The sequence below is a fragment of the Psittacula echo genome (genome assembly GCF_963264785.1).
Source record: "Psittacula echo genome assembly, chromosome: Z".
In the NCBI taxonomy this organism is placed as follows: Eukaryota; Metazoa; Chordata; class Aves; order Psittaciformes; family Psittacidae; genus Psittacula; species Psittacula echo.
In genome coordinates this window covers 37,877,172-37,892,532 of record NC_137742.1, presented here as the reverse complement: position 1 = coordinate 37,892,532, position 15,361 = coordinate 37,877,172, and the positions used below count along the sequence as shown (strand labels likewise).

The following is a 15,361-nucleotide window of genomic DNA, read 5'->3' as shown; positions in this document are numbered from 1 at the left end:
ATATCTGTATTCACTTGGTTAGACTATCCTTCCATTACAAACACCCAGGTTTAAATCGGGTATTCAAGTGCTACTAACACCAAAGGAAGAGATTCAAGTTAACAGGTGACTGTTTAAAAATAAGCTTGAGATTAACAGTCATTTTTCGTTCTCTTCTTTCCACACCGCCTTTCCACTGCATCCTTCAAAAAGTGCCCTATGAAACTGAAGACTCAAAATATTTTAAAAATTTGCTGTGATGAGCTTTTCACTTTCTTAAAGGAAATTCTGATCACAGTTTTATTTATGTAGAATTTATTTTGTAGAACACTTATTTATGTAGAACTGAATAAAAGACAGAACCAAATAAAGTAACTCCTGAAGTATAACTTTGCCATCAGTATGGTAGTGGTTGTTGCCATCACACCGCCCATTGAGTTTATTAAAGTAATTGGTTGTTTCCCCCATCCAAGAGCTTCAATGCTTTCTCCCCCTGTACTAACTATTGCAATGGCAAGACTGAGACCAGAGGTAATTCCTCATGCCTTAGAGAGAGCATTGCACCTTCAAGAAACAACATGATAATTTTTCAGTGCAGTGCTGTGCCACAGTGTTATAATCTCTGTGGGCCCATTAAGCAGACTGAGAACTAAAATAATTTGTCTGAGCAAGACAGATGCCAGGTGATCCCAAGATCAATTCAGCCAGACTGTAGGTCCCAGTTTTAAAGTGTTAAGGTCTTCTGGAATAAAAAATGTAATTTAAAAGGCAGCAATGTATTAGATATTGCTAACCAGAGCATATTTAGGTGTCCTTGGGTGCACTTAACTAAAGACTGAGAAGGGAAATACCCCAATTAAGCAGAGTATTCTTTTCATGCCAAATTTCCAAATATTACCCAGCAGAACTCCTGCTGTATTACTAATTATACTGATTGCTTCATGTTATAGTATTAAAAAGAAATGAGAATACTCTATATATTTTGCAGAAACGAATTTTAATACCCACAGTAATTTAAAAAACTAAAAGCTCACCATTTACAGTCCTTGTTAGCAAAGTGTGAGCAGTTAGATGATATCAACTGATTGTCATTTTGAGTTCTGCATTTTAAACAACAGTTTCTAATTCACATGGCCTTCTGCTAATCATTAGGGAAAGAGAAAATAAGATACAGTTTGAACTTCACTTTCTCACTGCATTTGGGCATGAGCCATTTTTCCCAAAGCCAGGAAGGACTTTTTCGCCAGTCTCAAGGGATTCTTACTTCTGAAATAGTCAGTGCATCACAGTTAGCTCGAGGCTGCTCCCATCAATCTTACTTACTGCATTGGTGAATAAAAGCTTTGCCTTCAAACAGGCAGAACAAAGGAGGTAAATCCACTCATGTCATGCTAAATATCAAGAAGTTCAGGATAAATTCCTCTTTTGCATGTCTAAAGCTTTGTAACTCTGCTGACTTGCATTTAAATTTGTCTCTAACACTTTTCATTTAAAGTCAGTGGAGTTATTCCAGATTACTCCAAGAGAGTTCAGAAGAGATTCACTCTGTTCATCTGCTAAGATGCCATATTCTTCAGTAATTTTTTTTGTCTGCAATTTATTTCTTTTCTGAATTACTATCAAATTGTATTTTGAACAACTATATCAAATAGTTAATAAACAAAGCATTATGCCTCTCTTCTTTCTGTAATATTCATCATACAACTGATTCATCATACCCTGATGCATCATACAACTCAAAGACCTAATGCAGCAAACCAAGTTACAGACAATCTACACACAAAACCAGGACAGCCACGATAAAAAGCCTGGAGTTACCTTAGCACTTTTCACACCACTAGCTAAGTTAATCACAAGAAGGAAACTGCCTTACTTGCAGCAGTATGGATCAGAACCAAAGAAAAGTTTCATAGGATATAGCAGAGGTATGTCTACTGCAGGTGTTGCAACATGCATTGGTAACTTACCCTTTTTCCTAGATGATAACTAATTCACTTACAGGGCCTGGTTACAGGCTATTTAGTGAATCTGTCAGACTACTCATACTACTTCTGAACGTTGACTTATAGAAAGAGATTTTGAAGAAATATTAAATTACTAATCCCTACAAGCCTAATTACAACACAAAAACATTGAATATAATACTTGAAAGACAAAGAAAATGCAAAATTCTGTCAAATTGACAAAACTATTTTAAAGAAATCACATACTCCCAAAACTATATCAATTTGAGTGCATTATAAAACACACCCACATAAGAAAACAACAAAAGACCACCCTGAAAAAGGTTAGAGAAGAGACATAAAAGGTTAACAGCAGGCAACCCACAACAGATGAAGCTGTCATGTGGTTTAAAATCTTCTCTGGCTTAAGAAATACAGTTATCTCCAAAAGCACTGTATAACACGCCTAGTTTAGCCCAGCATTTCAGTATGTATTCAACAGCAAGCACATCCTAAACTGCTTCCCTGGATCAGACAGTGCTCAGCACTGCAAGTCATCAAGTGCATGTACTGTAAGCTCTATACAACTATTGCGCTGCAGAATATGATAACTCTTTGAGACAGACAAAAATTAAGCAAATAAAGCCTGTCTTTATGGCATGCCTGAAATTCGAAGTAACACTTCCCCCTTACCTATATTCTGTTTAATTTTTCAAATAAGATGTGACTGTTTGTGTATAATGTCTCATGCACTATCTATTATTGTTTCCAAATAGCACCATTTATCTTTCCAGGTTATGTGGATAAGTATATGCATGACGCGTAATTCTAGCTTGAATTCAGTACTGAAGCAGACAAAGACTATGCACATATTTTTAAGCAGCAAGTACACAAATATCGTAAGGGACTTCACAGCCTTCCAATAACCACAAAAGAACACAGAGAATAACTTAAGAGGTCACCAAAAGTCAGAAATGGTTTAGTAGCCTCTTTTTCACTTCATCATTTTGCATTTTCATAGTTACTAGATAATATTAACAAATAATCCAATCTTTTTTTCCTAAGCCTAAACAATTTAAAAAATACTCTAAAACTGAGACATAATACATATTTTGATGTAGAGGTCCAGCCAGCGTGGGGAATACACATGTGCATACGTATGTGCGTGTCTAAGGGTGAGACCACAGTGGAAGTGTCTACTTAGGGGTGAGGGGAGTCCCAGAGAGCAGTGGTGCTCCTAGGGGCAAGAGATGAGTGTAGGGGTGCATTTGTGTGTGTCCGCAGGATGGGTGGGACAGTCTGCACCAGCAACTGCAGCGGAGCTGAGGCCTCAGAGGTTTGTACGTCCAGATGCCAGCAACTGGTGAAGAAGTCACCTACTGTGCACACTAACTGTGTATTCCCCATTGCTGGAAAGCTTCATATTGTATCTATCATACATATCTGTACGTTGTACATATATTCCCACTAGTAGACCCCCATCCTGCTCAGCCAGAAAGTGAAGCAGGATAGGACCTCACGTGCTGTACTGCATTCTTGTGAGTGCTCTGTGCGCTTGCATTATATACATACAAGCACAGGTATGCGGGCATACAGGCACAGTTTTACTACTTGTCAGATCTGAGGTCATGAAGCTGTGGCAGAGTTCTGTCTCTCAGGCTGCACAATCCATCCCAACTCCTGTAACAAAAATCGAGTAACAGTTTTTACCTGAGAACAATCAGCCTTGACTATTTCTGTAGTAGCCTGGAGTACATCACGAAGACTGTCTCCATCTTTTTGGACCAACAGATAAGCCAGCAGAAGAAAAACATGGGCAGGGACTTGCGTGGTGACAGGTAACAGTGATTTAACTGAAGATAACCAGTTAGTAACTGCAGACTTCTCTTTCATGAGCTCTATCATCTTCCAGGTTGTAAACAATGAGCTGTAAGAGCTGGTTATGGGGTAAAGGAGTTTACAGGATACCTGAGAACAAGTGAAACAAAAAATTCTCAATCAAACAACTAAGGCACCAAGAAAGATCAAACTGAAAAACGTAACTAATCCAGTTCTGTTATCCAAAACAAATCCTTTTTTTAGAGTCCTATTACAATAAACGTAAAGAATAAATTGCAATACATTTCTTTACAATTATTTATATGAATTATCATACTAAGGATGATTGAATGGGTTGCCAATTCCCTATTCAGGAGTTTCTCCTTCATTTGGCATCATTCCTGTTCCTTCTGGTAACTGCAGTGCTACTTCCTCACTAAAGTGGACACAGTAAGACAGCAGTACATTAAAAGCTCCTGCTCCTGACAAAGACAGGTGCATCACAAAGTGTGACTATCATCTACGTTATTCTAAGGAAATTCTTCTAACTTTTTATAGTACTTAACAACTCAGTTTTAGGTAAACTGTTTCACTTCTCAAAACAAAATGTTTTACAGATGCAGTCAGAAAAGGTAACATCGTAAGCAGGAAAGTAGTTAAATACCAGTGAGAAATCCTCCTAACTCAGATTTTTATATATGTAAAAGTATGCATATTACAAAGCTCCTGCACATTAATACAAAAGTTCAAAGTTTTTAATTAAAACAATAAAGTTTAATCCAAGAAAAACAATTTCTTTACTAGCAATTTTTTGTTTTCTTAGCAAATGCGCTATTTTCAGAAATGCCTTTCAATTATCAAGAAAGTAGTTGGCAGGCAGTAATCAGATGAAGAATGTTCATATCAAAATCATGGTTAAGAAATTAGTTAAAAAGAGGTCTCCAAACAAACATTAAAAATGGAATTCAGACTCCAACAGCACAGGGTCAACTCACCTTTAAATTACCAGGGAAAAAGAGATTTTGAGTAGCAAAAGCTGCTCTCCATAAAATCACAGAATTTCACTGTTCAGCAATGTAAATTTGTTTTGGTTAATGGAAGTTAGAACACCTCTGTTCTTTAAAACTGACTTATTCCATTACTTACACATTACAACCACCATACGTGAAAAAAAAATCAGCAATCTAGAATGCCAATCCTGTTGAATCATCCTCCTACCTGCTCCAAAAGAAGGAAAAAACCGTGTAACTTTACCAATTCCTTTTTATCCTTCACACCTTCCTCTTGTATAAGTTCCAAAAGGTTTACAGCCAGCTGCTGCCTTGTAATTCCAGAATCATCCTCTGATAGGCAGTCCCCAACTGTTGTAGAAGTTAAGATCTGTAGCACAGGCATCACCAAAGTAAAGGCTGTGGTTGAGATGCTCTGGGTTTCTGAACAGGAAAGGAGCTTGCAGGCTATTTAGGAAAAGGTGGGGAAAAACAAAGATCATATATGGAAGAAAGAACTAAGAATATTTGTACTTTGAGGCATAACACAAACATTTCTATGAAACACACTGGTCAAGCAAATAACAGAGTATGCACATACTAGACCTAAAGTGCAAAAGATTTTTTTATAAAACTCCAACTCTGTTTAGAGACCATACATTTCTGTTGTTTATAACGAAGTACCTGATGGCAGCAAGAAATACAACAATGGAATACAGCACAGTCCTTTGCTTTTATTGGAATAACTCCACTAATCCAAACAGTTAAATCAAAAGCTCAGCCAAACACTGCCATGACTGTCAGGCCTGCTCTCTTAAGATCTGTCAAAAGAAACCATTCAGCAGGCATCAATCTCAGCTGAGAATACCCTATTGTTGACTCAAAACCAAAGCAGATAAGCTTCAAGACAGCCAGGAGCTTAAAATACAGTAACATTCATAAAAAAAGTTAGTGTAGCAGGAAAATTTATTTTTATTGCCATTACATAAAATGTTGCTTTTTAAACTCAGGGAAAACCCTGCTTACTAAAAAAACAAACAAACGAACAAATGAAAAAATCCCCCACTATTTCATCACCCAATCCAACTTCCAACTTCCAACTTCAGGGGAATGCAGCTTTTGTATAAACATAAACATGAAGAAACAACAGACACAGTCTTAAAGAGTGTAGATTCCTCTTTGACAAGAAGAGCTTTACCTAGACTCAGAACAGACTTTTGCTGACTTTTTGGGGTTTGCAGCAGTAGAAGTGCTAGCTCAATTATACACTGTTCCACTGGAAATGCCTGTAAGGAAAAACAGAAGTGGTTCGAATCGCCTTGATTTTTCAGTGTGATTAAACAGTAGAAATGCAGCAACCAAAACTCTCTAAGGAGTTTCTTCATGAATCATAGTGCGTGCACACTGACACAGCACATGTAATAAAGAACACAAATAGCGTAAAAATCATATTTTAAGGGAATAACTACATTTTAATTTGTTACTTTGTTCAAACCATTTTAGCTCGGTTTAAATCAACTCCCATACTAAACAGTTAACTGACATGTACAGAACCAGTTAAGTTTTCACCTTCTAAAAGTCTTCAGCCAAGGAAAAAAAAAAATTAGAAACTTCTCAAACAACACTGGTCACTTGCAGAAGAATGTCACATACCAATGCCACTACTGGGTTAAAAATGACATTCTCTAAATTTAATACAACTACTAATTTTTCCCCCCTGAACTCCTACCTCTTTTAAGAGCTCAAAGTTGTCCTCTATTAACGAGATCAAAGATGAGCATTCTCCCATTACATTTAAGCACACTTCACAGAAGCATAACAGTTGCAGACAAAACTCAGATAACTGAACTTTCCAAAACACGGAATAACGCAGTAGACTGAGGAATAGCTCTTGCAGAAAAAATGAGGCTTCTGTAACTTGCAGTAAGTCTTTATGCTGTAGAAAGGAAGTTAAAAAAAAAAAAAAAAAAACCCAAACAAAAACACATTCTGGTTTAGTTCCACTCCCTATCCACAGAGAACTTCCCAAGTATAGAATTAGTTCTATTAGCTCTGCAATGCTTCCACTGCAAATACTACCAAGGCTTTGAAGAAACGCATTTATAAACTAAACCCAGGAATCTTTTATTCAACTTCCCTGAAGAAGCAATAGATGAACTGCTACTTAATATTCTGAAGTAAAATTAGAAACAAGTGAAAGAATAAAAAGATCTCTTGGTAGCTGTTGAGAAAAGTCCCTTTTTCTGCAAAAGCAATAGCAAATAAATTCAGCTCTCAGGGTTCTCTCAGCAACATAAATCAAATTGCGGGCATTTAATATCTTGTAATGGAAACTTCCTGCTCTAGGGTATTTCCTCTGTAACATAATAAAGATACATTAATATGTGTCACAAAAGACAAAGGCAGTGGTATTTTCTGCTTTTGGAGCAGCACATAATCTACCTACTACAAAATGAAAAGCTGAAGTGTAAAACCCAAAACATTATCTCTGTACCTGGAAGCCAAGTAAAGAGACTTCAAGAAGCAGGCTGCCTCTAAATCCTTATGTGTTAGTAGAGAGCATTTCTGCTCTTGAAAAACACTAGCTACAGATCCAGTTGTTCCAATCCAAATGCTGGAGCCAGCATTAAGGGAAACATCATAATTTTTAGTCCCTTAGAACAAATTCCATGAATAATCTGCTCTAACCAGAAGCCTAAATTCCACCAACTTTTTCATTAGGAAAGTCTGCAGGTGACAAGCTGTACCTTTGACAGCTTGGTTGATATCATCAGACAAAATGACTAGAAAACATTACAATACAGAGGATTAAATAAGGCTAAGCTTAAAAGGATAAGGAGAACCCAAGGTTCAGAGAAAGAGGAGAAGGAATAACATTATAAATCAGTTCATCAAATGGGCTTCTTGAAGTACTGTCCATTGTGAAAGTTGTATCTCAGACAAGACAAAAACATTTAAGTATTAATCCAAGTTTAACAAAAGCCGAACATACTTCTACTAAAAAAAGAGCCAACAAGCATGGAGGAAAGAAAGGTTTGTAACTAATTTGTAAGTCTTCGGTGCCATTTTTATGGCTAAATGTTACCAAGTCAGAAGCTTGGTCATACCTTCAGGACACAAAGTTATACTGAAGTTCAGGTATAATAAAGACAAAATCAGAAATACCCTGTGACTAGAAAAAGTCAGCATTTACCTATCATCACAAAGTGTAGACCCAAATGAAGATAAATGTGTATAATCAAAGTTATTATTGGTCAGAAAGATGTGAAAAGTAGCTACTAGTGGAAAGTAGACTTTACTAGTAAAATTCCTCAGAAGAAAGATGCTACCAAATATCCTCATCAAGCCTGTGTAATAAGGCTTGATGTAAAGCTAAATGCTTTACATTATTGATCTTATAAACTATCTCCCTATGGCCATAATATCATAGCACCTCATGTTTGAGTCACTATAGTTCACACTGAAGATGGTGCTCCAAAATTAAAGAGGATGAAAAAGATATAGATGTACAAAAAAAAAAAGCTTCACCAATGTCACAGTAAAGCATGAGTCAAAGCAGAACCATGAACTTTAACCACTACCCCAAACCCCTAACTGAAAGGGACAGAAAAGATTAAATCCCTAGTCCTAGCAAGTATTACATATTACAACATATTACAGAAGGATTAAGTTTTGTCTTCATATCCACTAATTCCTCTGTTACAAAGAGTGAGAAAGGAATATCTAGGAACACTTGAATTGTGCTTCTCATATAGTTTGTTTCATTTTAGTATTATCCATGCTAAGTTAAAAATTGCATGTTTTCACGAATATTTTAACATTTAACAAAATTATCTCTCTCATGGGTATCTCTACAACTTCACTGTATGTTTACTGTTGCAACTAGAGACAAATAATTATGGTAAATGTGTTTCAATTTATGCCTCATAAGATGTATCAGATTTTAACAACTGAAGAGCCAGTTTGTTAGATTTCTGTACTACCAAATCAGGCCTATAAAAAATGGAAGAGAATGCTGTATTTGCACGCTTGAAAGGCAATAATACTAATAACAGTATCTTTACTTTGATAACATATCTTTGTAAAAGTTGGGGTCAGGCAACTTTTAATGCAACAACTGTACCTGAAGGTGGGGAACCACATCCCACAGAAGTTGAAGAATCTGGCATTCCAGCACAGAGGGTGCTTCTTTGTGCTTCGGACCATGGGGCTGAAGTAAGATCTTAAGTAAACCCATTCGCAGTTCAGCATATTCCCGTAACTGAGATGGTTCGCAATACAGGTATCTTAGAAATGGAGCCATTATGCCAACACATGAACTTTGTGCCCTGCAGTTCAAGAAGCAAGTTTGCCAAGACTGCCTTCTACTGTATACTTAACAAATAAAAAGGAAAACCCAAGCAGTGTAACCTTACCTGAAATAATTTACAGGACACAATAAACAGAAAGGTGTTATGGAAGACACTAGTAAATCTCACAAAAAAACTTGTTAGCACTTGCTAGTATGAAGTACTGTCATGAGACCTTATATAGCAAGGACACAATGAAGTGCAATTAACAAATATGAGGGAATCAAAATTAAAAGTCAGTTTTAAACAAGACTTAGTCCTGATGCAAAGCTTTAAGAAGAACCGGCTAACACATCTACATCAATGTATGGGGGTGGTGCTTGTTGATGTGGTGCTTACATACACAGAATTAGGTTACAGTTGGACTCGATGATCTTAAGGGTCTTTTCTAACCTAAATGATTCTATGATTCTATATTCTCAGCCTGGAATGTATTCCACAGAAACATTTGCACAAAAAGCAGCAAAGAAGTTTAAGATATTTTCCTTCTCAGCAAGAACAATTTCCGTTTCAATTTTAAGCAAGCTACCAGGAAAAAATCCACAGTTCATTCCATTGTTCAGACATCTGACAGGACTCTTCACAATTCCGAGATTTAGTAGCTGAGTGGAAGAACAAGTCTGAAAACAATATTTTAAAATTACTCTGATGAATTAAATAGAACAAAACACACTTTTGCATCAAAGCCTTACTGTGGATCATGTAGTCTAAGACCACTAGAAATTTGAGAGATTAATAAACTTATTTGTTTAATCAGAGCAACAGAATACAGAAGTCAATTTCACTGTAATATTACTCTGCTGGATTTGTATGAGTCTTCCAGAAAACAGAAGAGATACCTTTTATCTGAAGAGCATACATACAGGTATAAAATCAGTGAAAACAGTTGGCACCTAGTCTGCTACGGCATTTGGTATCTGCTACTGAAGCTTCACTGGACAAGTTCCTTCGAAATAAGCACGAAGAAATGTTGAAATTGGTGGCAGCTTTGTTCATTGTTACAGATATTTTATATGAAAAAAACAGTGGACCAGCCTAATTTTTTTTTAATCAAGAAGCATACATTATTTTTAAAGACTTCATCCTTTATGCTGAGATGTAACCATCTCTGCTTTACCTTTATCATCTCACTATTTTGTATAGGTAAGTTATACCTGCATAGCAGTCAAAATATTGACAAAGCAAATACTCAAAATTGCTCGGTGTTATGAATTTCGCACACATTTTTCCACATTCATAAAAATTACATCAACATCAGAGTTTAGAAAAATGTATAAAATATTTGTGATGGATTATTCTAGTACTTCATTCTATTCATTCATTCTATTTTTAACCTTTAAATGGTCTCATTAATTTTTATAATTATATTTTTCAAAAGACTGCTCATTGCAGCTGCCTTCAAAAAAAAGTTACACTCATACAATCCAGTTGCCTACATCTGCTATTTTTTAATTATTCATTTACTTACTTCTCTGGACACTGATGGAAAAATACTGTTATCTGCTGCAGTAGAACTGGCCAGCAATCAGGTCTGTTTTCAAGGACATTGATTAATGGATGAGGATTGTTCCTGAAACACAAAGAAATCACATTTACATCTATAATGCAGAAAGCAAGTGTGCAAAATTACTATCTTTAAAATAAAAGCAGTGTAGAAATAGACAACTTAACCTTCTGGTATTAACTCCCTCTATCAAGTCTGCCAGAACTGCTATGCTGTCAAAATAGCATATTTTATAGAAACTTCAGGAAACAAGACTGAAAAAAAGAAATAAAAAAATCTGTATTTGAAGTCCTGCTCTGATTTTTCTAATTTTTTAAATAAATGTTTAAGGATCACTCTTCAAATGTGTGGCCTGATTCCAGTCATTGGCAGCAGCACTACGCCCTAGCAGTGGGCTCTAAGCAACACCCACAGAAAAATCTGAACCATGTTGACATGCCAGTTCAGTCTTTCAAGCATAGGTACAGATCTTCAGCACCTCACAGCAGTCAATTTGACAATCATCCCACTTACTACTTTAAATCTTACTCCAACTTCTTGCTTTTACTTTTTTTTTTCCAGGCAGCAAAAGAAGCAGGAAAGGAGAAAGGCTGGCATACTGCCAGCCTGGAGATCTCCACTCTACTGCCATCCCTCTAACATTTGAAAAGGTCACTGATGCCTACCCATCACCAACACCTTCTCCACCTCCAAAGTCAATCACTGAAGGCCATCCACACCTCTTAGAAGTGCGATGCTCCTGTAAAAGAGTAACTATCCTTGCACAGTAGCAGGTGGAAGAAAAGCTAGGCAGGAAGAGAAACCTGATACTTCATATAATTTGTTCTGTTATAAGAAAAGAAATGTCATTTGACAGAAGTAAGTCAGCATAAGAAAGGAAAGCAGAACATGAGAGTCTGGACACTGAATTTCCTGGAGATGTGAGAAATTGGGAAGAACTGGTGATGTGAAGGCAGATTCATCACTACCTCCATCACCTCCTTCTGGAGTTTACCCCACTGTTCTTGCTATGACTGGCCCACCTATTCCCATCTAACTGCTAAATGTCTCTGTTTTCTCCCAGCTTCCTTTCCTGCTTCATCCAACTGCATATTCTCTGGGATACCAACAGCTTAACAGCAGACAAAATGATACTTCCCTGCTCTCAAAATGGAAGCAACTTTCCTAATAGCAAGTGAAAAAAGTTGGAAGAGTCTTGCCAATTGACACAGATCTGCTAGAAACACTTGAGAGCAGGGCTGTATGAATAAATGGAAAGGCAACAAATGCATTCCATATGAATACCCCTTTGGCTAGTTTGGATCAGGTGCCCTGTCTCTGCTTCCTCCCAGCTTCTTGTGCCCCTCCCCACTGGCTTAGCATGAGAGACTGAAAAATCCTTGATCAGTGTTAAGTGCTACTGAGCAACAATTAAAACATGGGTGTGTTAACATCATTGTTCTCAGACTAAAGCTGAAACACAGCACTGCACTAGATACTAGGAAGGAGAAAAATAACTGTTACAGCTAAAATCAGGACACTGTCTTTCAAGTAAGTTATTAAAAACATGGAGAAGTTTAATTCTTCTCATGGCTGTCTCATGAAGACATGGAAAAACACATGCTAATAAGCACATTATTAAGCTTATTAGCACAAGATAATGAAGATTAGATTAAGGGATATTGTCATTGCAACCCAAGTACCTTCACTGAGAACAGAAATTTCATAAAGCAACAAATGTCAAGTTAGCATACAAGAATCAGAAGCTGGTAACTGAAACTGGCAAATTCAGATTGAAAAAATAAAAAAATAAAAATATATTTTCACTGAGGAAGAATCAGCCACTGAAACTATCTATGAAGCTCAGACTTTTTTGTTTTGTTTATGGATTTAGGTTTGTGGGGTTTTTCCGGGGGGGGGGGTGCGGGGGGAAATAGATTCTTCTGTTTTGTTTCTGTTTGTGTTTTTTGGTTGGTTGGTTGGTTTGTTTGTTTTGCTGGGGTTTTGGTTTTTGACAGTACCATTTATCGGGCAGCAATCCAGAAGTACTGTTCACATACCATGCCAGGACCTTTAAAGTCCATAGCCTTGTACAGATATCCAGAGTTATAGCAGCGGTTTATTTTAGTAGCTTTGTCATGTTTTTAGAATTAATTACCTTTCCTAATGAAAAGAATGTAATGAGAAGAAGTCATCTAAACGTTGCTATGACACTGAAGTCAGTCAGCACATGCGACGTATCAAGTCTGAAATGAAAATTACTTACTATCCAGAAAAAAAAGGCAAGACTTTTATGACAGATTATGTGTGCTCTAAAATTCACAAAACTGAACTGAACTGGCTGGTGAAAAAAATAAGCCAAGTTCCATATTGAACACTGATTGATAATGAAATGCTAAAATGTGCTGCCTGAAAAAGTTACATTTGGTAATGCTATTTGCAGTAGGAAAAATCAGGTGTGTAGGTATAATTTATCATTAACACTAACTGAAGATTCATAAAATGCACATCTTTAAATAACATTACAGTGCTACTACCCTAATTATTGCCAAAAATATTGGGCTAAGGATAAAGCAAAAATCACAACCAGACACAGCAGCTATCCACCAGTAAATACGTAAGTGTTTAGGGAAACAAAGTTATGTAACGGGCAACAATAAAACAAAAATTACTTCTAACATCATCTAAATGTTCTTGTTACATCTCTGGACAAAAGAGCGCTCCAACCAGATTCAAAGCACAAATTCAGTGCCAGATTGCTTTTTCTGTATGAGGAAACAATGTCTGCTATTAACATATGCAGCTTTGACCCTGGTCCTTTCAGAAAGATGGAACAATACTTTATCAAATACGCATTTTAGAAGTATTTTTCTACCTGCTCTGAATTAATTTTGATTTTCAGAAAGTTTCAGCTCTCCAGAATTTTTAGACAAAACCATGTGTAATCACATTAAGAAGAATGTATAACACTAGTTCATTTAAAAAAAAAAGACAAAAAGAAAGAAAAAAAAAAAAGAAAGACATTAAATAGCTTTCAGCAGATTTATAGCCAAAGCTCTGCACTGACAATGCTGACAAGCACTCCTCAAAAACTCCTCTTCCCTGTCCTCCCACTCAATTCAGCCTGAGCTTAGGTTACTGGACAGCTACATTAATACACATAGAAAATATACAGCTTTATGCCATGCAATAAATAAATCCCCTGGGAATGCTCAGTTCTAGTCCACAATGAGACCAACTTGTAAACTACTTCTGTCTCTGCTACAGCACCTCCTAACTTCATAACAAACAGTGCTGATCATTCCATACGCAACTTTAAAAATCACATAAATTTTTTCATGCATCCTTAAAAAATCCCATCAGATTTGCTTTGGTATTTATCCACCGCTGGAATGCTACTTACTGAAAAAAAAAAAAACCAACCAAACAAAAAAACCCCCCCACAACAAAACCACAACAACAGCAACAAACAAACACAAACCAACCAAACAAAACACAACAAACACACAACCCCAAAAACCATAACAAAACCCAATGAAACAACTAGCTGCATTTACACAGGTTATGGAAACAATTAGGAGTTCCAAAATTCAGTGATAGGAATGGCAGTTTTCTACTGACTTACATGGGTAAAAGGAACATTTCCCACTTCCTGAGCAACAGAGGTAATCAATTCCCTGTTTTCCTTGGTTAATTTGCTTACAGAAAGTGGAGAATCTCAGGATTAGAACTACAGAGGCTTACCCAGATGAAATTGGAAAACCTACCCGGTGGGTTGACTTTGGCTGTCTACAGGTGCTCACCAAAGTGCTCCCCCACTCCCTCTCCTCAGCACAGTGGGAAAAAAACAATATGAAAAACTTGTAGGTTGCGATATAGGCAGATTAATAAAGAAAAAGCAAAGGGCACATATGAACGCAAAGTCAAACAAAAGGATTTACTCTCTATTTCCCATCAGCAGGTAATGCCCAGCCACTTCCTGGGATATGTAGTAGGGCTTCAGTACATGTCTTAACAGCATCTTAATAATGAATGCCCCCCATATCCCCAACTCCTTCCTCTTAGCTTTTACTGCTGAGCACTATGTCCTATGCTATAGAATACCCCTTTGGGTCAGCTGTCCCAGCTATGTCCCCTCCCAAAGTCTTGCACACTCCCACCTTACTGGTACCCCTTTGAAGGGCTGGGGGTGGGCTAGAAAAACAGCACTGCTCAGTAGAAACCAAAGTACTGGTATATTATCAACACTATTCTAGCTGCAAATACAAAGCTCAGCACTAAGATGGTCGCTATGGGAAAAGCTAACTCAACCAAACCTCCCCCAAAACTACAGACATTATTTTCTCTTATTTCTTTTCAGGAACTGTTCATGATACTACATTGTATCAACAGGCAGCATTTTAAAAGTAATTCTACTGTCCAAAATTAACATTAGTCTAAACCAAACTTATTTATTTATTATCCTGTAACACTGGTTTTAAAACGTCCCAACAGAGATCACAATAGAAAACTACTTGAGAACACACTGGTGCTTTTTGATTCTTTATTGATGATTTTTGTATGGAATACTTCTGCATAGTTGATAGCATAATATATTAACACTGCAACAGGAGGTTACTGTTGGTGAGTTATGGTATACATTCTTCTATTTCTTCCAGAAATCAAGTTTTAATGGCACTTGATAGAACACAACTACAAAAATTGCTATGTAACAAGTCACTGAATAAAGACAGACCTTTCTGTACACTAAAAACCAATAGTCTGATCTCAAAATCACATGGCATTGACCTCCTAGATATT

At 36.8% G+C, this 15,361-nt stretch overlaps 1 protein-coding gene across 1 annotated transcript in view; it reads right to left on the bottom strand.

The window, feature by feature from the left end:
* The window catches only part of FOCAD (focadhesin), a 93,609-nt gene that overhangs the window by 63,311 nt on the left and 14,937 nt on the right, over nt 1–15,361 (bottom strand). Inside the window, exons 7-12 of the mRNA XM_080638068.1 lie at nt 10,547–10,648; nt 8,853–9,057; nt 6,459–6,665; nt 5,928–6,015; nt 4,995–5,197; nt 3,633–3,890 (exon numbers count right to left, since the gene is read on the bottom strand). Coding sequence (XP_080494194.1) covers nt 3,633–3,890; nt 4,995–5,197; nt 5,928–6,015; nt 6,459–6,665; nt 8,853–9,057; nt 10,547–10,648 — 1,063 coding nt within the window. The remainder of the gene's footprint in view (nt 1–3,632; nt 3,891–4,994; nt 5,198–5,927; nt 6,016–6,458; nt 6,666–8,852; nt 9,058–10,546; nt 10,649–15,361) is intronic.